The 25618-nt window shown below is 40.1% G+C and overlaps 1 protein-coding gene across 11 annotated transcripts in view; it reads right to left on the bottom strand.

Annotated features, from left to right (window-relative positions):
• Positions 1 to 337: 337 nt before the first annotated feature.
• Positions 338 to 25618, bottom strand: part of RIN2 (Ras and Rab interactor 2) — a 233097-nt gene continuing 207816 nt past the window's right edge. For 10 of the 11 annotated variants that reach the window (XM_081288791.1, XM_081288782.1, XM_081288785.1 and 7 more), the window contains 4 exons: positions 12987 to 13292; positions 10824 to 10955; positions 5410 to 5573; positions 338 to 2083 (listed from right to left, as the gene is read on the bottom strand). In XM_081288791.1, coding sequence (XP_081144917.1) covers positions 1760 to 2083; positions 5410 to 5573; positions 10824 to 10955; positions 12987 to 13292 — 926 coding nt within the window. In that variant the 3' untranslated portion in view covers positions 338 to 1759. Of the gene's footprint in view, positions 2084 to 5409; positions 5574 to 5665; positions 5754 to 10823; positions 10956 to 12986; positions 13293 to 25618 lie in introns of those variants that run through there. The other variant, XR_014021324.1, reaches the window with a different exon arrangement.

Genomic DNA, 25618 nt, shown 5'->3' with positions numbered 1-25618 from the left:
AATGCTGGCTGGGATTTCAGATTTACATGACATAGTGTGAGGTTTGATTATATTCTGACTCTCAAAAAAAAAAAAAAAGACAAAGAATACAGCAAAAATTATTTTCACACAGGATTATGGTACAGTATTACAATGTATTATGTGCAAAATTCCATTTAAAAATCATTTACATAAGGATGTACAAGACAGTACGTGCTGAGACTTCTAGTTTAACAAAAGCCACGGCTGAAAAAGGTACAAGGTACAAAGCCCACCCTATCAGATGACTCTGCACCCTTACACAGTACAATAACATGTTTTTGTAACTACCTGTCACGTCAACACACAACCCTCCTAGTTTGTGCACTCCAAACTGGTTTTATAAAACCTAAATCTAACCTCACTGTACATTTATTTATTCACTTATTTTATTGGTGGTGCTCCCCAGGGCCTTGCACATGCTAAGCAAGTGCTCTACCACTGAGCTGCATCCCCAGCCACTGTACATTCTACAATGCAGATGGGTGTTTTTGTTTTTGTTTTGTTTTTTGGTGCATTTTCAAATTCTTTTCCCAACAGCATCTTATTTAACTCAACAAAAGTTACATTATGCATTAATTTGTTCTTGGTTTCTGTTCCAAATAATTGTATGCTGTTAGTTTTGATTTATGTGAAAATGTGGGGGGAGGGAGAGCTAACCTTGATTTTTTTTGAATGTGTGGGATTTTCAAAATTGTTTTCAAAAGTGGATAACAAGTGGAATAGATTCTTGCCAAATCTTCTTGCATATTTACAGTATCTTAAGCAAAGGTGGCTCCTTCTGACTCTATTTCCTACATCCTGCAGAGCCTGAACCAGCAGACTACACTCCTCAGTCCTTAGTTAGAGTCTGTCTGTATTTCTCTCTCTACCTGTCTCTACATTCACTTCTCTCCTATTCTCAGCATCACCTGTTTAAACAAACAAACAAACAAACAAACAAACAGCACAATACCAGTAAATGTGAACAAGATAACAGTACATCAAATTTCCAAAGGCATTCTGTGGCCAGTGTCAGGAATACATTGCTTTAAGAAATCCAGCAGTCTCTCCCCACAAAGTTGCCAAAACATCCAGTTACAGAAGAGAGACTTTTAAAATGCAATACTCTCAAATCCAGCAAGAGATTTATTTTTCCAATATTAAATGTTAAAATCACATGCATAATTATACAATATTTTAAAGTTACAAAAATATTTTAAAAACCAATCCTGACAGTTTACCTGCAACTGCTATAAAAATTTCTATGAAATATATAAAAACACAAAGGCTCTTTGTAAAAATTTTTTTAAAGGAAAAAAAAAAGTAAAAAGGAAGATGGAGTCATCCACAGAACTGAGAAGTACCTGACGCACTGCATCGGACAGTCTTGTCAAACACCTGCTGTTGAATTCAAGAGAAGAGCTTGTACCTTAAAAGTTCATTCAGCACATATACACACATGTCAGCCAACCTAGAACCTGGCTAGGGGCAGGTAGCAAACAATTTCAGGACACTTGAACCGTGAAATGCAACTCTGCATTGTAGGAGGAGAATCCTACTATTTTTACCAACCTCAGCTACCTTTCATGGGCAATGTGGCCAAAGATGCCCTGGGCTAAGTTAGCCTTCGGATGGCTTAGTCAATGCACCAAGGGGTCCTCCTGGAGGTGACTGCCTTCCAAGCTCAAGCTTGTGGCAACCAGAAGGCCAGGCTCTCAGCTCCCCTTTGGATGCATCCACAGGAAGTCCCCCATGGCTTCTACGAGGGGGTGAGATCTTCCTCACCATTCTGGAAAATGACACCGTAAGGATCATTCTTGATGCGCCTGTAGACGAAGTGGAAGATGTGGGGTTGTGGGCGGCTATGCAGCTCGGCCTTGATTTTTTGAGGATAAGTGTCCTCTGCCAGCTGCTGCCACGTTTCGTCAACGAAGAGAAAGAGGCTATACTCCTCTGGGTCCCCCACCTTAAATTTCTCAGCACAGAGCTGACACACATCCTCAGTGGTGATGTACGGTCTCACGAGGAGGGTCTTTCCTGTGCAGCCACTGTTGACCTCCTGGAATGCAACACGGAGGTAATTCTGTAGGTGGAAAGAGACATTGGAGACAGTCAGAAGGGAACACCAGACAGAGCAATAAGTCACATCACGAGAGGCAAATGAAAGGCTGCACCTGTGAGCTACTTCAGGGCTCTGGTTCATCACAATGTCTAACGTAAGTTCACAAAACTCACATTGCAAGGCTGATCTGAATTTGGATGGTGGGGAAGATGACTATATGGATTGAGCTGCCACATTTGAGCTCACTGAAAATAGAAGAAACAGGAAGCCCATTCAGCCCTGGTTTTCATCTTGTCAGTATCCCTCATAAAGCCTGCTTAAGAAATCCCTGCGTAAGAATGTGAACCACATCCAAAGCTGGGATTATTCCCAGCTTGAAAAACACACCAGACAACAGAAGAATCTGAACCAGGAGCCAGCAGGAAGAGATTTTAAAAATCTAGACACAACAGCACATACCGGGCTCACTTCCTCTCACACTCTTCTATGCAGCATAAGCAAGGGCAATACTGTTAGGCGGAACCCCAAGAAACCACCCATGTTTGACTATTCTTTGAGCTCCCCAAATGGCATTTCATGTGGTTCAACCTAACACCAGGTGCCAAGTGGCTCTGAGTATAATCTGGAAAAAATCAGAGGGAGGAGAATGTTGATTCTGCCAGAAGACTCTGGAGACGGAGCTGATTAAGTGCAAAGTGGTGTTGCAGAGAAGCAAAAGGAGACATTTGCAGGCATGGCACCTTGAAGGGGGCCAGGTGCACACCGTCTTGGAATACAATAAACCCGTGGCCGCCCAACACAAAGCACAGATGAGACATGAAGAATCCGAAACTCATGCCAGACTCTCCTGGATTCTGTGACCCTAGATAACTCCTTCAATTTCCATTTCTTTAAGAGTGGGGTTCTCAGATAAAAGTAGAGAACACCCAGTTATATTTGAGTTGCATCTAAGAAACACATGCATTTCCTTCTCTATCTGGAGCCCCTGCTTAGGAGCAAGGGGAAGGCATGCTCTCTGCCTCCGTTCTCACATGGTTGCCATGAAGGCTAGCTGGGATCACAGCAGGGCAGGCTCTTGGGGACAATGATGTCTTCTGCACATGTGAGATGTGTTTTATGTCTGTTTCTAGGGAGGACATTTGCCAGCTGATGACTCTGCAGAGAGGAGTGAGTGGGGTGTGCACAGACTTGAATGTCTTTCTTTAGAGTGTGTCCATATTCTATCAGACCCCACCCTGCTCTTCCATCCAACCTACCCCACCCATCCTGCTAATAACTTGGCTCCAACACTTTATATGCATCTACTCAATGACTCTTGAAAAGAACTTGGTGAGAGACGTCTACATTCTCTTCATTTAACCAGAGAAGAAACTGAAGCACAGGGAGGCTAAGTAACTTGCCCAAGGCCACACAGTTAGTAAATGGCAGAGTCAGCATGATTCCACTTTTACCACTAGGGTGTACTCCCTCTTCCAATGTGAGGAGATATCCATGTCTGGGACATTTGCTTTAGGAGTTCCAAGTAGAACTACATGTCTGGGTTTTTGCTTTTACCCCTTAAATGAGTGCTAACATTTTCCATCTTGAATTATATTCTGAGAAGGTGTTCATCTTCAAAGGAAGCAAGGTCACGGATTTAGGGGGATGGTGCTGAAGGAAGTGGCTGTGTGGTATCTGGTGACCTACAGATGGATAGAAATGACAGGAGGAAAGGTCTAGTGGCAGGTGGAGAGAAGGAAGAATGCACTTTTCTAACTTTTGGTCTTCTCAGAAGGTACAGCTCCTCAGGAATGCCCTCTTTGTATAACCAATACAGAATAGCCCAGGGATCTGCATGTACCAAATCACTTAGCACATGAGTATTCTTAAACAACCCAAGAGGGCAGAAGAAGCAACAGACAGTATGTGTTCTTATTTACTTATTTATTTTTAGATTTATGTGTCTGGAAGGAATTTCTGAGAATACTGCAATCTTGAAGACCATGCTGATCTTGCCTTTCAACAATAGCTGACTTTGAACCAAATATACTTTTAGGTTATTTTCAGACCATTAAGAAGGGCGGGGGGAAGGCAAAGGAAGGTGAATCTGGACATGAAGGGACATCTGTCTTGACTGTCCAGTTTCCTGATGGAAAACCTGCCACTTGGCCCATAGAAACAAAGGACAATTGGGTTTTGTAATTCCACTCAAAACCTTCAAAATGTTATTCAAAGATGTTTGCAGACTTACCTGTCATTTTATAGATGACAAGTAATTCAGAAATTGTGTCGGAGAAAGATTTATGAAGCCTTAATCCATCTCTACTCTCTGAGAAACAAGCTCATTGAAAATCCCACATTCCCAGGCATGAAAACTCCTATCGGGAGACCTGAGCAGGACTTGGGTCAGATGTTGTCTCCAGTTCAGTTCCCTGAGCAAGTACCATAGCCTCTGCTACTGAGATTCAGTAAGTGAAGGAGAGAATGGGGAAGGAGAGGAGGAAGTCATCACTGAACCCCTCTTCTTTCCAAAGGGAGGCAAGCCAAATTGCAGCTCATAATGCTGCTGGTTCCTGATGAAATACAATATCCAAGGCCCATGCCAAGTGCTTCCTCTTCCTTTTTTACTTCCCATCTTCTCAGGTACTCAGTACCCAGGCAGAACATTTTGGGAGAAGTCCTGCCTTAATTTGACTTTGTTTTCTTAAGGGCAGCAAAATTTGTGCCAACCCATTTATATACACAAGTGGTCCATTTGATTTAATGATTTTTCAACTTTATGATAGTTCAAAAGTGATTCCCATTCAGTAGAAACTGCAATTTGAGATTTGAATTTTTTATTTTTATTTTTGATTTTTGTGTGTGCTAGGGATTGAACCTAGGACTTTATACATGGTAAACATGTGCTCTACCACTGAGTTACTACATCCCCAGCCTGGATTTTGAATTGGGATCTTTTCCTAGACTAGTGATATGATCCTCTCATGATGCTGGCAGCAGCCAAGAGCTGCAGCTGCCAGTCAAACAGGTGAGGGGACACAACCAATCCTGTACAGTATACTATTTTGCTAAGTTAAGATGCTCAATGTGTTAGTGTATTCAATGCATTTCCCATTTACAATATGTTCAATTTACTATGGGTTTATGGGGAACGTAATCCCATCAAAAGTCGAAGAGTGTCTGTTCATATAAATTAAAAAAAAAAAAGAAGTGAAACAACGAGGTCAGAGGTGGCTTAAAATATCCCCTTTCCATCAGATGATTCAACCGATAAAGGACTCTGGGGCCTTGAGCCAGGATGTGCTAGGGGACCCAGTTCTGTCTCCCTAGAGGATAGAGGAAGCACCCTGGGGCACTCAGTTTCATACCTGAAAGTCATCCACAGAAGGGATGGTCCGGTTTGTGGTTCTCCGTTTATGCCACTGCCTCAGGGTGTCCCTGGTCTCTGAGCTGAGCAGTCGAGCTGCTTGTTCTTCTTGGAAATTCTTTATCAGAGAAAGTGCTCCATAGGCACTTGTCAAGTAATAGCCTCCTGGAAAGAGCAGAAAAAGTGGGTTCTCCATGAGCTTCATACTCTGGTAGTAACAGTGAAGGTGCTCTAATGTTAGAAGAAATAGTGCATACAGTTGTCCTTTGCTATCGTCAGGAAATTGGATCCAGAATCCTTGCCTTGAGTATCAAAATCCATGGCTTGAATATCAAAATAAATGGCCTTGTATATGGAAAGAAAAATAAGTAAAAAAGGATTGTATCTGCATATAACCTATGCACACCCTCCTGTATATATACTTTAAATAATCTCTAATACAATGTAAATGCTAAGTAAGGAATTGTTACAATGTACTCTTTAAGAAATAAGGATAAAGGAAAAATCTATACATGTTAGTACAGACTTAAAAATTTTTTTTCCAAATATTTGCAATCCATGGTCAGTTGAATCCACAGATGCAGAACCTATGGACATGGAGAGTTGACTTTAATTTCCTCATCTCTTCCACATGCATTTCCTGGTGGGATTGCAGGAGAACACATCATTCACTCCTTCATCCATGAATTCCACACATGCATCTCACAAACACCCATGGAGTGACTCGGGCCTGTGCCAGGGCGGGGGGAGCCCTGGAGAGCTGACAACAATTCTGTTTCCACTGATGGAATTTCCATTCCCATAGGTGAAACAGACAAAACCTCTATATTATTAAAGTGTAATTATGAAAATGGTCTGCCAGAAAAGGTCAGGGGTATTGCGACCTGATAGGGAGGTGGGGACAAAATCAGGCAGGTGAGGGGGTGGGGTCAACTGTTCCAAGGCCAGAATCACCTACTTTTGTCTGCGAATCTGCTCGGCTTTTCTTTTAGAAATTCCTGTTTTCTGAACTGTAAGTGAACTGTACACTCTGAAAGAACTGCAGCACCTAACAAATGTGCTCACAAAAATATGAGTACTTCAAAATAATTTCTCCCTCCAGATTTTTTTCTTATCCTTACTTACAGACTAATGTCTCGTATATGGGAGCTAGAGAACTAGGAAAAAATAAAAGGGAGTTGGGATCTCATCAAAATACAAGGAGACTAGTAGAGGACGAGGACCAGAGGGAGGGAGAGAGGGAGGGAAAGGGAAATGTAATTGACCAAATTATACTATATGTACATAAGAATATGTCACAATGAATCCCATTACTATGTAGAATTATAATTCACCAATAAAATTAATTCAAAAACATGAATATAATATGACATTTAAGAAAATGATTTACAAAGAAAAGCAAGTGACATTCCTTTAATGGTACATTTAGGGATAATCTTGTGTTTCTGAGAACTGTTAACAGACTTATAGTATGGTGAGATGAATATGTATTTGTTCATGTTTTAAAAAATTTTTCCAAATTTTCATAGTGCATTATACACTGTACATAATTATACATTGTACATAATGGTGGGATTCATTATGCCATATTCATACATGCATCAAACATAATTCGATCAGTTTTGTTCTAAAATTTAATGAAATGGCCTTAGAAGAATTTGTGAATTCTGTGCTACAGAGCCACTAGGGGGCGCCTTGGAGGTTTATTAAAAATGTCTTGATTAGGCACAGTGCATTTTATTTTTAGAGACATTCTCGGTCAAAAATATCCATTGAATCTCTACCATGAGCCCAAGTCAGTCACAAAAAAGGAAGTGTGTTCATAAGAAATAGAATCTGAGTTCCTGCTTTCCAGAAATCTATAAATTTATTAAAGAACACAGATAAATGTACCTCGAAATGTATTCATGCAGAGAACAGAGCATTGTGGTTAGGTGAGGTTCCCCCCCCCCCCCAAGAAGTGGCACTTTCATGGCCAAAGTATTTAACTACTCATGTAAAACCCTTTAGAACACTCTCTAATCAATGTGCATGATGTAAATGACTCTATGCCTTGGGATCACAGGCAACGTACCCTATGAACTTGCATCAGACATAAACTTGAGAAAGAAAAATGTATTTGTTGTTTTCAGGTCACTGATGGAAATTTGGGGGTAATTTTTTTTAAAACTGCAGCATAATTAGCCTACTGTGAGCAATATGCTTTCCATGCATGGTTATAATATGTTGAGTTTTTCTTGGCAGGTGAAAGAGAGGTGCTACAGATTGGATATAGTGCCTGCTAGGCAGCTGCTCTACCACTAAGATATGCCCAGAGCCCAAGTTAAGCGTTTTCCTGACCTTATTGCCCAGGGAGAAAGTTCTCTAGGGCAGCCCCCACAAAATGCTGAATCCAGATTATTCATTTTTACTAAATATTTGCTCCAGAACAAATTAGCAAGTGATTGAATGAGAAATGAGAAGTATAAAATGTAAATTGCACAAGTGGGCTGTGTGTGAGAGAACTATGCGCACAGTAGCCATGTGAGGAGATAGGTCTGGCATTGCATACTGACTGGGCTGCGAGATGCAAGTGTGCCTTCCCTTCAGTTCTGCCCTCACAGAACTGTGAAGATCCCACACAGAACCTGAGATGGGTGTGACTTGCCAAGATGTCAATCAATCTGCTGACCACAAGACATCACAGAGCAAGACTCCACCCTTGAAACCTTATCTCCTGCCCTATTTGGAGAACATTCTATTGAAATTCCATTGTGAGCTCCCCACCCCCATAAAAATAAAGAGATTCCAGGTACACGCTCTCTTTTCCAGAAGTCTTTCCAGTGTGGAAGCTGACCTATAAGGTCGCAGAGCAGTCCCACCCTCCATATGAAAATTACTTCTGTGTCCTGTGCTTTTTTGCTGTTTTCTTAGCTCTTTTAAACCCAGTTCATCTCATCTGCGTGGGTTGCTGGCGAGAGTAAACGTTACCCAGAAGATTTCAGGAGAAATCTATATGGACATAAGTAATCAAATCAGGCTGTGTAGAGGTGCCAGTATTTGAGCTATGACTTGGAAGGCTGTTATAATCCTGTGGGGGTGGAGGAGGGTTTCTTTGGACTTCAGATTTTAGACTCCATTGCTCTGATGTCTTCTGGCCACTAAGGAGAAACTGAAAATGCTGGAAGCACAAAATTGACCACACTTTGAAACATGTGGATGCAATTAGAGGAAGGTTTTCAATTTCAGCAAAACTATAACCCAACCATAAGAACTGTGTGTTTCGAAGGGATTCTATGACGCCTGTCCCGTAAATGGGAGTACCTGCTTAAACAGCAGAAAAGACATGTGGCTGCTGCTGCACAAACCAAAGAGGACTCTAGGCAAGCCAAGGAAGCGACAGATCTGTAACAGGCTGCTGGCAGTTCTGCAGAGCTGCAGTTAGAAGCTGTGCAAGCCTGGTCTGTAACCACAGTTAACCCGCCTGGCCTGCCTGGGCGCCCCAAGGAGTAAAGCCAAAAAGGCCCAGACACAAAGAAGTAGAGACAGGCTCTACTTCCTGCACACACTCATGGGCCCCTTTGTGTGTTTGCTAGTGTCCTTGTGTTTTCCTCATGTGGGATCCCTGGAGGTGAAGACAGTCACTTGCCCATCTGTCAGCAACAGTGGCTCACTCTGGAGCAATGCAAGGAAGAAAAGGAGGTAGAAAATGGTTGTCCCAATCCTTGGGCCATAAGGTGTAAGCCTTTTGTTTGTCCTGAGGATTCATCATCAGCAACAGAATGGTGATTTTCTCAGTGAGACTGGCATGCCCCTCCCCCAAGCCCCAAGAGATCTTCTAGATCTTACTGGAATTAACTTATTACTAGAATTATCCATGATTGAAGTTAAAAAAAATCGCAGTAATAACACAGTGGGAAAAAATAAAAGTATGGCATTGACACTAACATATGCTTCTCTCGGTGGCTGGACAAAGCCTCTTGCGTTTCCCCTTCTGTCCAATCCCAGAGAAGGAAAGGTGTAGGGAGGATGTTAGTGGCTTCTTATGAAGTGTCTGAATCCATGGTTAAGAATATTAATGAGGAGACATAAACAAGAGAGAGGGTAAAAGGGTGACAGAGACCATTTGTGTCTGGGGTAGCAGATAGGATAGAAGACACTCATCATTCATCCTGAGTCAGCACTAGGGCAGGTGGAATGGGCATGATTTGGGCTAAAGGGAGGGGAGCCCCTCTGATAGAAAAACTGAGATCTAGGGAATTCAGTTTGATGACTGAGGACATTAAAGCCATTTTGCATTTAAGATAACACAATGGATTTAACAACTGGGACGGGATGGTGCACCCCCCCCCCCACCATGGTAAAAATGCATTCAAGATCTCTCCTTGGAAAATGCTGGGGTGACACAGGCCCTTGGGAAGTCCCTCAGCACATGGACCTTTGTACTCCAGCCCAGACTGAAACTCAATGGAGAAAAGAAAACAGAACCTCACCCTCAGGGTCTGTCTGGACTCTCCCATGCACAGGTCTTGATTTGTTCTCCTTTAGAAAGACAAGCTCACACAAGAGTCCCAGAGATTGTTTGTTCTCAAGGCTGTGAGCCATAGTGCCAAGCATCCAAATTATGTCCATGATAAAACACCTTACTTCTGCTAAAACATGTTGGGGCTAGGCAGACACCAAGAGGAACCTGAACTACTAACATAAGTTCGAAGCAAATCACCCAGATCTTACTCCACTGTATTTTTAATTTTAACAATAGACTGACATCATTTTTGAAATGGAAAGAAAATTAATGATGTTTTTAATCTAAAAAACAAAATTAAAAAAAAGATTAAAAACAAAAAACAGGTCTTCATTTATTTCACCAATTCAATAGCAAAAATATGACCATTTTTTTTCTGGCAATGAGACTACTCTCTAGTAAAATATTTACGACTTCCTCCTGGAATCAAAGAAACCATTGCTTTAAAAAATGACATTTATTCTATTAAATGGTACTTTTTAAATTGTCACTAGCCAATCTCAATGAAGTATTAATTATAACAGGGTTGCATTTTTTGGTTTTCTTTTTTCTGACTCCAAAATTTTCTGTGATGAATATTTATTAATTGATAATCAGAAAAAAGTCTATCTACACTTCTAAATAAAGAAAGAGTTAAAATTGCAGTTAAGCCTTAAAATGTCAAAAAAGTACCTTTGTGACTAGTTAATGGGTGCAGGGTTTTATTTTAGGGTGAGAGGGGTCTTTGGGAGCTAGAAAGAGGTGGTGGTTGCCCAATATTGGGTGTGTACTGAATGCCAATGAATTGTTCACTTTAAAATGGTTGATTTTACCCTCCGTGAATGTCACCTCAGATTTTAAAATGAAATGAAAACAACAACAACAAAAAAACAAACCACCAAGTTCCTCCAACTTTTTCAAAAGCATGTTACCTTCTCCATGTAACAGTGATGGGTCTAGGAGCTCCATCATGTACTCGATTTCAGTGTCCAATTCAAGCATGTCACACTGAGCAATGACATAGGTCAGAACTGGCAAGAAGTCATCAGCGCCATACATCCTCCCTGGGATTAAGAAGAAAAAGAGAGAGAGGACAACTTTATTTCATATCCTACTTGCTGCTTTTATTAGACAGCAGGGAGTCACACTGAGGAAATGAGCTATTTATAAACAGAGGTGGGTGTTTCTGGAATCTTGTGTTGTCCGTGACCCTCCCAGCTGCTGACAGGAGAGACCAACCCTTACTCGCACTCTCAGAATGAATGTCTAGGAGCCATGAACATGGTTCAGATTTCCTCCCCTCTTCAATGCATAAAGTTATGCACTAGGACAGAGCAATATTTTTGAATGTTTTACCTTTGAACATTTTACCTTTTAGCCAGTCATATTACTAAACATTTATAAAATATTTATTCTGCCAATTCTTTATTTGATTTCCTATTTTATTTCTGTGCACCTGAATCATAAATGTGATGGCAAGACCAAATTCAAATCAGGAATAAATTTTGCTTTGTACTCAATATAAGAACACAGCTAATTTGTTTAAATGTGCCAATTCAGTGTATGTTGGAGATACACATTGATTAGCAGCAATAAATAGGAAAAAAACTCCAGTTATTATGTCTATTTTTTTTATTTACAAGGATGGTTCTCAACTGGGGGTGATTTTGCTCCCCCAAGGAGTGATGGACATAGTTTGGAGACATTTTCACTGTTACAATTGGAAGGTAAGATTACAAATAGCATCCAGGATGCTGCTAAACTTCCTACAGGAAGTAGACAAGCCCCCCCAATAAAAAAATTACTCTGTTTAAAACGTCATTCATGAAGTGCTTCAGAAGAACATAATCCTGTGTAGATTACTGGGGCAACTTTTAGAAGTGATCTCAGGAACTCTAGAAAATTTATTCATGTATGTGAAATACACTTACAAATTTTAGGGACCATGTTCACAAACTATCATTTCCAACCCAAGAGCTCAGATTGTAATGATTCCTAATTCGACAATTTGCAATGTGCATTTATATTCATATCTACTTAAGCAGAGGTTAATAGAGCCTGCATTTCTCTCTGTTGCTTTTCCACTAAGCAATTTAAAAAAAAAAAGTTGGTAATTGCTGGGCATGGGGGTGCATGCCTGCAATTCCAGCAACTTGGGAGGCTGAGGCAGGAGGATTCTAGTTTCAATACCAGCCTCAGCAACTTAGTGAGGCCGTAAACAACTTAGGGATATAGATCCTGTCTCAAAATAAAAAGGACTGGGATATAGTTAAGTGAAAGAGCACCCCTAGGTTCAATCCCTAGTACTGCAAAAATAAATAAAATAAAATAAGATAAAAATGGTGATAATCATCCACAGATTTACAGGCTCACAGAAGACCTCGAACAATGCAGGGCTCAGTCACTAACCATGAATCTTCATCTCTCCTTCATCTGTGGGAAATAGCAAGAGGGAAATCCAAGGGCTTATTTTCCTACTTGTCTTTGGTGAATTCCAATTACATTGTTTCAGCTTGTATCAAAGAGGGGGCCAGCCAACAGGATGATTCTAATGAAACCTCATTGTTACTGAATGCTCTCAGTTTCTGACTCAAGCTATAGATCATTAACAGGGCCCCTTATTGGCTAAAATATAGTGATGATTATTGTCAATATTGCCACTCCATGTGGGTCAATGCAGTGTCTCAACTACCACCTTATGAAAGAAAGAAAGGGCCATATCCAACTCCAGATGCAGAAACTGCAATTTAGCAGGTTGATTAAGATGGACAAGTTCTCTCAGTGAACTCATTCCCAGAGGGAGGATCTGGAACTAGACCCCAGCGACTGAATCATTACCACCATCCTGAACTAAGTCTTTAATTAAATCAGCATTACACAAAAATCTCATTACCCTTATCCACTTACATTTATTGGTGCTATTTGTAATAATCTATTAGTTGGCATGTGACTAATTTGATAGGTACCAGAGTAACTTTATTTTTGTGAACTGCTTGGTGAAATCAAGAGACTAAAAGGAGGAGACATAGGGAATCAGAAATCCTGACATGGGTCTGGCAGGTAGCAACCAAATCCCTGAATTTCAGCATCCTCACCTGAGTTGTTCTCCATGACAGTGTATATGAGCTTGCAGACTCTCAACAGCAGCATGACTTTCTTTTCTGGTGAATACATCTTCTGCATTGTCATGAATTTGACTTTGATTTTCTCCACATCCACCAAATCAGGGGTTGGGGCAAAGACTCCTAATTCCTGGGGATTCCTCTGCCGCACAAGTTGTAGGTTCTCCTTGAGTTGTTTCCAGGAGCCATCAGCCATGTGGAACTCCTTCAGCATGGTCTCCACGTGACCCTTCAGGGGCTTCAAGATGCACTTGTGCATGGCTTTTTCCAACACTACATCTGCCAAAGAAAGTGCAGCCACTGTGACCAGAGTCTAAAGAAAGAAGAAATGCAACTTCTGCTTTCAGGGAATGCACATCTGCAATTCCACACATTGGTTAGAGGGTAGACAAGTTGTAAATTAGAACCCAACAGATGGCACGTAGTACCAGCAGACTTAACATGGCAACAGGTTTTTTTGTTTGTTTTTGTTTTCCAAGAGCCAGGAAGAGAGGGTTTTCTCTAACAATATCTTGCATAAAATCAGTACAACGAAATATATTTGTTTGAATTACCTTCACACGAATATGTTATTTTAAAGGAAGGATTTTATTTTCGTGATTAGTATAAATTCAAGATTCCTAAAAAATATTTTCTGAGGAAGAAAATTCAACTACATATAACATCTTGGATTGAATTCTGGAGCAAAAACATTCTTTCCTTTATTTGTTATAAATCATTTCAGTGGAGCATTAGATGAAATCTGAACAAAGACTGTGGATTAGGTAAAAGTGTGAACATAGCTTCTATATGAATTTAGGGGTTGATAATTGTACTGGAATTATGGGATAGATGGCCTTGTTTTTAGGAATATATAATGAAATATCTAGGGCAGAGGGACAAAATGTACTCTCTATGGTCAGGAAAAAAAGTGTGTGTGTGTGTACGTGTGTGTGTGTGTGTGTGTGTGTGTGTGTGTATGTACACAGACAAAGGAGGAGGATGAAGCAAGGGCAAAGTGCAAAATTGAGGAATCTGGGGGAAAGCAAGACATTTCTCTGTATTATTTATGCAACTTTCCTGTAAGTCTGAAATGATTTCAAAATTAAAAGTAGAAAATTTTAAAGTGTGTTTCTATTCAGAGTTAGGAAAGATGTTTAGGTGTGGGTGGTATTATTCTTCCCCTCCTTTGTGGCTGGCTATCCACTAGAGTAACTTCTTTGGGAGAGTCTAAGACTGCCAATACCATAGGCTGAAAGTGATTTATACAATGATAAGCTCCCGGCTTTTCCAACACTAACCTTTTAATTTCACATTTCTACATCACATCAAAGTCACCTGAGTTCGATTGCAATAACTGCTCCTGAAATATGACATTTGAATGTGATTCTATTTTAAAAGCCAATGGATTCACTTACTTATAAGATTGGAAATAGTTGGCTTATCTCTTGGGTCTTTGGAATTCCTGACACTGAATCAGATCATATTGAATCCAAATTATTGTCTATTATTAGAAGTCCAGGAACAAAGAGAAATCTCTGCCAGATGTACAAATACTGAAAGCAATTTTCCTATACCCCAAAGCTACGACTGAGTCCAGAAGTTAATGCAGTGATCAGACTCCCCAGCCCAGGTTTTTCTTTTTTTCTTCTACCTCCATATCATCTTTGATTGAGAGAGCTCTTTGATTAAATATAGAGTTTTGTATCACTATAGAAATCAAGATTGAAGCAAATGAAGTTATAAAGTAAGAAGAAAAGCAGAACTACGTATTCACTTTATACCTGGCATTAAAATAGATTACTTGATTTGCATTGGTTGTTGTGTGTTAATAAATTTGTGTGACTTCATAATATCTTTGACTGTAAGTTATCATTATGATAAAAAAGTAATAGTAACTAATATTGGGTACTCATATGGGTAAGCTCCATCTATATACTTCACTTCATTATCATCTAATCCTTGTGACAACTCCAACACTTTTGCAGAACACTAATACTACACCCATTTTTCAGATGAGAAAACTGAGGTTCAGAAATATCTAATGGCTTGCTTGAGACCATACAACTATTGTAAACAATTTTTTCACTGTTTTTCAAAGTAAACGATCTTTTTCTTTTAAATATTTTTTTTAGTTGTAGGTGAACACACAATATATTTGTTTATTAATTTATTTTTTATGTGTTGCTGAGGCTGAAACCCAGTGCCTCACACATGCCAGGCAAGTGCTCTATCATTGAGCTACAGCCCCAGCCCCAGTAAATAGTCTTTTAATTCTAAAGTTCAAGGTTCTTCTAAAACATTCACAGGGGAAGAGGGATGGGGGGAGGGTTGTGGCTCAGAGATAGAACACTCGCCTAGCATGTGCAAGGCACTGGGTTTCAGCGTCAGCAACACATTAAATAAATAAATAAATAAATAAATAAATAAATAAATAAAAGAAAAGTCTTGTGTCCAACTGCAACTAAAAAAATAAAATAAAGTTGTTAAAAAAAAACAACATTCACCAGGTTTTTTCTCTCTCATCCAAAGATTCTAGAAGCTACATTCCTGATTATTAGCAACCTATCTTTGTTAGAATGAGGTCACCAAGAGGAGAGGGCAAAAGTCATGCTGATCATTAATTAGGAATATACATAAATGTTCACAGTAGTGTTATTCATAATAGCTTCAAATTGGAAATAACCCCAAGCGCTGGCTGACAGAATGGATACATTGCACATATTCATACAGTGGAATTCAGACAATGGAATATGTTTATTCAATGAAAAAGAACGCATTATCCCTCCAGATGCAGATAATGAAGTTCATAGACACGATACTGTGTGAAAGAAGCCAGATCTAAGAATATCTTCTACAGCACTTCATCTACCTAAAATCCAGGCAAAACTCACCTCTGGCATCAGAAGTAAGAGTGACGTTACCCTTGAGGAGGGGGATGTTGTATTTTTAGATTTGAGTGGTAACTACTTGAGTGTACACATATATGTGTAAAAATCTGTGTAGCTGGGCATTTAAGATTTATGCACCTTATGGATGCAAGTTAAATCTCAATAAACATGCATACATCAATGAACTCCTGACCAGCCTGGTATTTTCACCTTGAACTCCAAGACCACCTTTTAACTTCAGAGTAAGCCTGGTCACCTCTGAGCCCCAGTGTTAATAGAATCATCTCAGAAAGGCTTTGAGCTACTCTTGGGTGACGAACAGAGAGTTCATTACTAGCAAATGGGGTGGCTCCCTTGTACTGCCAGCCCATCCTTGCTGCCAGGGAATGATGCTGATCTTTGTCCTTGTCTTAAAACCTAAAATGAAAAAATAATTGCTACTACTGAAATGGAGGGAAAAGCCCAAATAAATCATCTAGTTTCACTTGCTTCTGGTTATTTGCTTTTCTCACAGGTTTTAGAAGCTACTTAACTAGGTAATAATGGGAATAGACACCTAATAGCTTTACTATGGAAAATATCACTGAGGTATGGTTACTGTGGTAACAATTAAGTTATCTTTCAGAAACTCACAAGTAGCCTTGTCTAGCTCAAACTGGTTGAAACCAGTGACCCTTCACTTGGCCTGCACAGGTGTCCCATGGATTGATATCTGAGGGTCAAATACTCTACCATCAGAACTCACCAAGGCTGCCATTTTCAGAACACTCATCCTGTGAAAACTCATAAGCTTTGAACACAGACCACTGATAATTTCCTTTATCCCTGTCTCCAATCACCTGTCCCCACAACTTGGACCACCCTGTTTCTTTATACCCCTAAATCTAATCCTCAGGGAGGCAGATTGGAGATTTGGGGTTTCCATCTCCTCATCACTAGCAAATGGAGTAGCTTCCTTGGCCAATTCATTAATAAACATTCTCTTCAGCCAATCTCATTGCTTTAGTGCTGGGCATGTGGCATGGTGGCCAAAACAGGTTCATTCAGTAACAGTGCGAGACTTTTCTTAAAGTAGATTTTTTAAAAGATCACAATTTTGAAATAAAACTGGTCTCTTCATTCTTTTCCAGTCATCTCCTGTTATTACCTCCACCAATATTTATTAAATTTAAGGAAGGCTTAGGGGAAGTCAAATCAAAAGAGACTTGTGATCCAGTTTGTTCTTTCTAGTGAGAAAACAAAGGTTCTGCTCCTAAAGAAATAGTAAGAAGTGATTTGAGGAACACAGGAAACAAAAGATCTTTCAGAATGAGAACTAACTCAAAAAAAGAAAGAATACCCTGGCACGTTTCTTGTAAATTACTACTCTCTGTTGTTTTCCATTATCTCTGGTTGCTTTAATTCCAAGAAACTAAAACAAATCTTTTAAACTACTCTCTGTTGTTTTCCATTATCTCTGGTTGCTTTAATTCCAAGAAACTAAAACAAATCTTTTAAACTAGGAACAATGACACTATTTTAGGCACTTTATATACACTGGCTCTGCACATCCTCAAATAAACCCGTGCAAGAAGAACTCTTATATCCTCAGGTTACAGATGAGGAAACTAAAACCCTAAGAGATGGATATCAGACAGCTAAAAGAGGCGGGAGCCAGGATTCCACCGCAAGACATACACTTCCAAAGTTCTTGAAGTTACCTCAGTTGTACTCAACCACAGAGACACATAACAAACACTTGGAAACAACCCCAAAACTTTTAAGGGAAAACAAAATAGGTGACATGTTTTCTTGAAGCTAGCCAATGTCTTCTAATTTTCTAATGACAAGAAAATACTAGAGAATTGTTTGAACCATAACATTTTGAATTTTAAAAGCCGCAAGTTAGTTAGAACAAACCTAGAAATAAGTTTTCTAAGTGACCAAAACTGGAAACACATTTTCTGAGCACATTTATATAAATTCCTATCGATTGGTCTCAAGGATGATCTGTAAGTAAAGACCATGGCAGCTGCTGAGGTTCTCCTTGTCTTAAATGTCACTTTCTATAGTAACGGATAGACAAGAATTGATTTACTCCCCTGTTCAAAAAAAGAGACAGAAGACTGTCTTTTTTCCTTCCCTCTGACCTATAGCATAGATTCCAGGGGTCAGAGATCAGACAAGGAAGCATCACAAGCCCCAATAGTGTATTGGTTTTGTCTGGGCACTTCATGCTTACCCACTGCTGCTAGGGGGAAGTGAGAAACTGAGGGGCAAAGGTGAAGTCCAGATTGTCTTAGAAAGAGCACTGGGAGCCACAAGGCCCAGCAGCCAGGCCAGCCCAGCCCCTTCTTACTCAGCGACCTAGACCAAGTCTCTTCACCTCTCACCCTTAACAGTCTGGACTGCAAGCAGAATCATGACTCATGGCATCTGCCCAAGACAGATGGTCAGTCTGAACCTAACTAGATTGAATGTAAAAACAATAAGCAATAAAAATTAATATTCTCCAGCATCCAGAGTCTAAGCAATATAATACATACTATAACATAATATCCCTTATCTGAAATGCATGGGATTGGAAGTGTTTCAGATTTTGGAGTTTTACAGATTTTGGAATATCTGAATAGGCTTTACCAGTTGAGCATCCTTAATCTGAAAATCCAAATTCAAAAACATTTTGGGCGTATAACACAAAGCATCAAATTTCAAAGCATTTCGGATTTTAGATTTTCATATTAGGGATGCTCAACCTGTATTAAGAATGCACAGGTTTTGGGCTAGAGATGTAGCTTGTAGTAGAGCACTTGCCTAGCATGTGTGAAGCCTTGGGTTCAATCCCCAGCACCACAAAACAAAACCCCACACAGGTTATAATTTAAAGTTATCTGACAACGAAAAAAAATGAGCTCCAATCATACGGCCTTTTGATTTATTCTAGTTCTAGCATTCTAATAACTTTTTTTTATTTAAAAATTTTTTTCTCATATTTTTATCGGTCCATTATAAATATACACAATGTATAATTTGTTGTTTCTTATTTTAAGAAGATTAAAGTAGAAATAGAAGTGAATATATGATAACAAGATGAGAGCCTTAGTTGCTGCCTTTCTGTATAGAAAAGTCAAATTTAAATATTTATAATTGCTATTATTCTTTGGGCATTCATTTGTGTAGTTCCTAGTCTAAGAATATGCATGTTACCTTGCTAATCTTCATTTTAGCCCGACAAAGTAGAAAGAATTGTCATTCTTATTTTGCAGATGGGACATGTGACTTTCCCAGGATGGCAGAGATGAGGTGCAAACCCGGTTGTTCTTGCTCCAAGCAAGGCAAGGGATGGCATAATTGTCTTCCCTCTGTTCAAGGAGGGCAAAATGAGTCGATTCTTCTTTTATGAGCTAAATGTTTCCTTTTGGCTGTTTTATGGGAGTAAGGATCAAAACTAAAGTTGAGTGAGTGCTTAGTATGATCCAAGCACTATTAAACATGTCACAAGTATTCAAATAGTCCTTTGACTAAGATGGGTACACATACATTCCCTACTTGTCTTGGTTTGGGTTCTCTCAGAAACTGATTGATTACAAGGCAAGGGTTTTCATGTAAGAGTTTTTTTGGGAGCTGATCCCAAGGAGTACTAGAGGGGAAGGAGAACAGTCAATATGGTGCACTTCTCTATCACCTTGGGTGGCTGGAACTCAGCCCTGCTGGGGACTCCAAGACACAGTGTTGAAAATGCTTTGGAGCTGTCCATCTAGAGGACAGTCTGCTCCTAGGGGGTGGAGTGACAGTCTTCCCCATTGCCTTGCAAGGGCTCTGGCCACATTAGAAGCCTCAAGAAAAATATCACAGATGCAGCCATTGGACATCAGACTGGCAAACCAGTGTTAGTGGGCAGAGCACAGCAGTGTCCACAGCATCTTGTTACATGTGAAGAATTGAGGCATGGAGATAAGAAGAAACATGACCAAGTGCACACACCTCATGAGAGCAGGGACTCCAAACCCATCAGGGCAGCCTGAATTCTTCCACTGACCTACCACAGACTCCTGCTTTTCAGTGGAGAAATTTCTCCATCTCATCTCAGTAGAGCTGGAAGCTGAGGGAAATGGAAGGTGCCATCCTGAGAAGCAGCAAATGCAACCCAGCCAGGCAGGACAGCACGTTGCTAGTCCTCTTCTACAAACTCTTCTAACTGAGGAACAATGGGTATTACGTAAGAACTCAGATTAGATGCAAAATCCAATGGCCAGTTTTCTGATTTCTGACCTTGAGAAAACATGATCTTCCTCAGCCTCAGCTCCCTCATCTGTAAAATGGGGTGGCTCACTACTTCCCAGTGAGATTCTGGGAGGAACTGGGTAAGGTCCCACTCCATGAGCACCTGGCATGGATGGTACCTACTGACACTGCAGGCTAAAATCACTGGACACCTTTTGGGAACAAAGGGTGGATGCTTTGAAAAGAGACAACAGGTTTAACGATTCAGGTTGTTCCCTCTACTCCTTCCCAAGTATTATCTGTGGTTTGGTTAGATTTGAAATAGAAAGTGAAAGTGCTTTGATAAACTAATCAAAAGCCCTCTGGTTTCCTGATCATCTCTCTCTTTCTCTCTCTCAAGCACTCATATCTTTGTTATTCTTCTCAGCTCCTCCCGTTCATAGGTGCAGAGAATGAGGATCTGAAGTTGGCCTGCTGACTTTTCTTTGCCTTGATCCCCCTAGTATTTTTTTTTTCTCTGATGTTGTTTGTTTTTAAACCCAGCCTTATTCTATCCCTAACATCCTGGAAACCACAGATTAGCTGGGCAGTTGTGCATCCTTCAGGGCAGTGGGGTTTGAGCACAGGGAGAGAGACCCATTCGTATTTCATATGAGAAAACAGGGTGCATGGTGGGGGCTGGAAAAACACTCAGCTTCTTGCTGTGTGTGGGATGAAGGTGGATTCAGTTCATCACTAGTGAAGCTCCTGGTCTACCAACAGGGGAAAACCCAAGTCACATTGCTGCACCTGCTCTAGTCTGTCCACTTCAGGCCCTGGCACCCTGGCTGGCCACACTGGTCTGCAGGTGTTTATGACTAGCATCTGTTTTGACTGGTTGGCACCTGGCCACAATGGTCCACAGGTGTTTATGACTAGTGTCTGTTTTGATTGGTTGGCACCTGGGATAGAGAGGATATTAAAGTGTTCTGACCCTTACCTTATCTGGGATAATCTTTCTAGAATGTTCTCCACCACCTTAAGGTCTCAGACAGCTCCTGGGGGTTTGTTTCCCTCCTTAACAGGAAGTACTCTGAGAACCAGATCTAGGGGTCTAACAAACAAGCCACAGTCCTTAGTGCAAGCCTGGCATGTAGCATATGTCCTAAAACTATTTGTTGAATTTTGGCCAGAAAATCCTTCCTTTGGGTACCTACTGAAAATGATGCTTCTTTTCAGTCCCAGTGGCACACAATGAATAATCCCAGTTACTTGGGAGGCTGAGGTAGGATTGCAAATTTCAGACCAACCTAGGCAACATAGCAAGACCCTTTCTCCAAATAAAATTTAAAACAGGGCTGGAGATATATAGCTCAGTGGTAAAGTATCTCTAAGTTAAAGCCCTGGAAGCATGAAATAAATAGATAGATAGAGGCTTCTTATCCTTGCTCCTGCAGATACAGATGTATAACTCAAGTAATGGCATCACTGCCAAGGTGTGGGGCAGCCAGTGTCCCCTGCAGCTCTGCAGGGATGGCCTGTAACCTGGATTTACTATAAAATTGTCAGCAATGCATACTTCGGCTCATAAATAATAAATAAGGAAGGATGCTTTATCATTCTAAGGCAGATCCCACCAGCCCAGCAAAGCTGATGTCAAAATAAAGATGACAAACATTAGGGGTTATGATTCATTTATATTTTTGCTCATTTTGGTGGAATCAATGAAGGCCTTTACATGGAAGCACAGGATCTATTCATATAGTATTTTATGTAAGGAATCTATCAGGCTGATTTCAATACCTTCTAGTAAAAGGCCAGTTAAAACCAAGGTGGGGGGGGGGTGGAGAAGAAGAGATGAATCTCCCTACAAATAATCCCAGCCAGGTGTGGTGGCACATGTCTGTAATCCTAGTGACTAGGGAGGCTGAGGCAGGACGTTCACAATTTGGATGCTAGCCTCAGCAACTTAGTGAGTCCCTAAGCAATTTAGTGAGACCCTGTCTCAAAATTAAAAATAAAGAGGGCTGGGGATGTGGCTCAGTGGTAAGGCACCCCTGGGTTCAATCCCCAGTGGCAAAACAAATAAACAACACCCCCCCCCCCAAATAAAACCCAGCTAATTTAAATAGATCCTCCAGGGGCTAGAGCTTAATTCTGTCCCACCCATTGAGTGCGGACAATGCTTTATGACTTGCTTACAAAGAATAGAGTAAGGGGTATGTTTAATATTAAAGGGTAGAAATCTGGCGAACGTGGCCTTGGCCAACGGTGGAGGTGGGCAACATCAGTGATAACTCCTGTGGATACCAGATGCTCTTTCCTATGGTGAAACGTCACCTCTGTAATCCTCCCTTCCCTTTATGAAATAAATAAGAAAGGCAACAGTAACCAAACGCCCACGAGAACTGCAAGAAAAGGATGGCGTCAGTCTCATTTTCATTTTGGCTTAACTTGGCTGAACTTTTGTTTTCTATAAAAATGAAAATAATAAATGAGGCGATGGGAGGATTAAAGGGGGTTCTATACATAAAAGTGCTTTCATTTGGTTCTATTAAAAACACAGTCCAGTTTGCCCCTCAAATCCATGAGTTCCATATCCATGGATTCAAGCACCGGAGAGCTGAAAATATCTGGAAAGAGAAAAAAAAAAACAACAACAACAACCAACCAACCGCTCAATACAACAATAAAAATAATACAAACAAAAAACATGAAGTATAACAACTGTTTATATAGTGTTACATTATGTTAGGTATTATAAGCAACATAGAGATCATTTAAAGTAAATGGAAGGATATATGTAGGTTATATGCAAATGCTACCTCATTTCATATAAGGGATTTAAGCATATGTGGATTTTGGTATCCAAGGGGGTCCTGGAACCAATTAATGCCACATAGATGTGGAAGGATAACTGTATGCATTTATATTTATTCTTTGACCCTACTGATGAGGCAGTTCCCTGACTCACCCAGGGCCTTAACAGTAACTGAGAACCTCCAAAGTGGACACGATGCTGAGAGGAAGTAGGAGGTGTGCCCTGTTGAGAGACTGGGCGTGCAAGGCAAGAATACAGCTCAGACCCACGGATCAGTGAGGACTCTGTCTAGGTGGTGCTTCACAGAGACACCCAGTTGGAACCGTCTTTTGGCAGGAGTAAAGCGGTGGGAAAAAAGGTGTCAAAGCCCTAAGGATTCTAATGCTTCTTGCATTCAATGAATGCAGCATCTTTGGTGTCTCTTGGGTCCAATTCCCTTGAATCCTGCGTAAATTTCTCTTTTAGTTGATATGTTTCCTGCTGGGAGGAAGGGAGATTCTTGGGATATGTCAGAAAACACTCTAGCACAGACATGACTAGATTTGTGATGCCATTCCCTAGTCCCACCTCATGAGCAAGGGCTGCGTGAATTACTGAGCTGACAGCTTCCTCCTGGAGTATCCGAGAGTTGGTGACCCATGTTCAGAGGTTCTCATCTGCAGAGTTGTAAACCTTCTTTTGGTTGATATAAGTTAAATGACTTAAATGTGATGCCTTCCTATATTAATTATCAAAGAAATTATACCTTATAGGGGAAGGCACTTTATGTTATGGTCTTCTATGTAGCTAATTCTCCAAATTATATAGGCATTCTTTTTGTACTCTACGAGAAGCCAATCTTTCTCTAATGTTTCTACACATTTTTAGTTGTTCAAGAACGTTTGCTATCCAAGGATCAAGACTAGATCAAAAGATTCAAGGTTTTAATCTCAGTTTGGCACATATAAGTCTTTTTGGCCATATCTCTCATAATGGTTCTTGTGTTGTTTTTTGTTTGTTTGTTTTTAAGGCAGATAACAAGGTGTAGTGGTGCAGGCCTGTAATCCCAGGGACTTGGGAGGCTGAGGCAGGAGGATTGCAATTTAAAGCCAGCCTGGGCAACTTAGTGAGCCCCTGCCTCAGGATAAAAAGCAAAAAGGGCTGGTGATATTATTCAGTGTAGAACACACTGGATTCTATTTCTAGTACAAAACAAACAAACAAACAAACAAAGAACAACAACAAAAACAAGACAAACAAAAAGGGTAAATAATGCCAGGCCCTAAATCATATTGTGAATTTAAAAAAATTTAAAACAAATCACATTAGATATTGGAACTTAAGACAGACTTAAATATTCATTTTTTAACAAATGGATCTGAACCACAGTAGTTGTGACTATTTAACTCCTACAGAGGGAATCACATCAATTGCCACCCACTTTTTGGAGGGAGGAGGAAGGGTCTAACTTCATTGCCCAGGCTGGTCTCAAATTCCTGGGCTCAAGTGATCCTCCTGCTTCAGCTTCTCAAGTAGCTGAAACTACTATAAGCATGTGCCTCTGTGCCTGGCTCTCAGTCTCCTTTTTAATGCATACTTTATTCTCTGGTATGTAACCACATATTCAGCACCCTTTTTCTATTAAAAAACAAAACCAACACTTGAATATGTAAATTGATGTGCTCTTTGACATATGAAATTGAGCTTAAGGATGCTTTTTCAAATAATTAAAATGATCTTTGGAGAAAACACATATTTTGATTTATAGCAATTAAAGAAAAAGTATCACCTTGTTTTTCACTATCAACTTTTAGGAATGGGAACAGTTGGCTGTTTTTTATTCCAGTTGATAGTCTAGTGAATAGTTTGAATGAAATAGAAAATTTGTGATGACTAACATTTTGGGGGTTGAAGAGATTTTGCTTTTCTTGAAGCAAAACTTGAAAACAGAGGTATTTCATAAGATTGATGTCATCAGAAATAGAAATTATTTCATTAAAATTAAAACAAGGCTTCTACATTACAAGTTTTGCAAAAAAAGATTTCTTTACCAGAAATTTTTAGCCAATGTGTCTCCCACTGTTTGAAAAACACCAAAACAAGAATGGCATGATGTGAAAATCAGATAATGAGAAACAAATGTTGGGGTAACCAGTAATGGCACCCCTATCTATATAATTCATAGTGTGGGTCACAAATAATGAGCATAACTCACTCTGCCAATGAAGGAACTCTCCCCAGGGCTTTGTATAGCACCTGAGAGCTGTGTATATTTTTTGTTAAAACACCTGGTTTGTTCTTTGATACACCATACTTAAAGGATGAGTTTGTGATAGCTGCCCCAAAGTGAAACCTGATGGGTGCCCCTGGTAAGTAGGAAGAGCTGGTTCCTATGGAAACTAGCCCATATCTTACCCTCATTAACTTAATTTTTCTACCAGGATGAACAGACTAATGTCAGGCAACTAATATGTATCCAAGAATCTCTAAATGGCGGAACTTTGGGGTGAAAGTACTATAAATACATAGAATGAAGAATTTCCATGAAAACCCATAACCATTTACAGTGTACCACTTGTAGTGGCAGTTTTTCAATTTGGAGATTGATCTAATTTATCATTTATACTTGCCTAGAAAGTACTGGAAAGGACAGTGGCATCAGCACATGGGAAAAACGAAAGTGAGAGAACTATTTGTCATCCTCCCAACTCCCACTGGCTTTTCTCTATGCAACCAAAGAACCACCCTCTGAA

Source organism: Spermophilus citellus (assembly GCF_964194105.1).
Source record: "Spermophilus citellus genome assembly, chromosome: 4".
Taxonomy (NCBI): domain Eukaryota; kingdom Metazoa; phylum Chordata; class Mammalia; order Rodentia; family Sciuridae; genus Spermophilus; species Spermophilus citellus.
The sequence above is the reverse complement of the archived record's forward strand: the minus strand, read 5'-3'. Positions and strand labels throughout refer to the sequence as shown.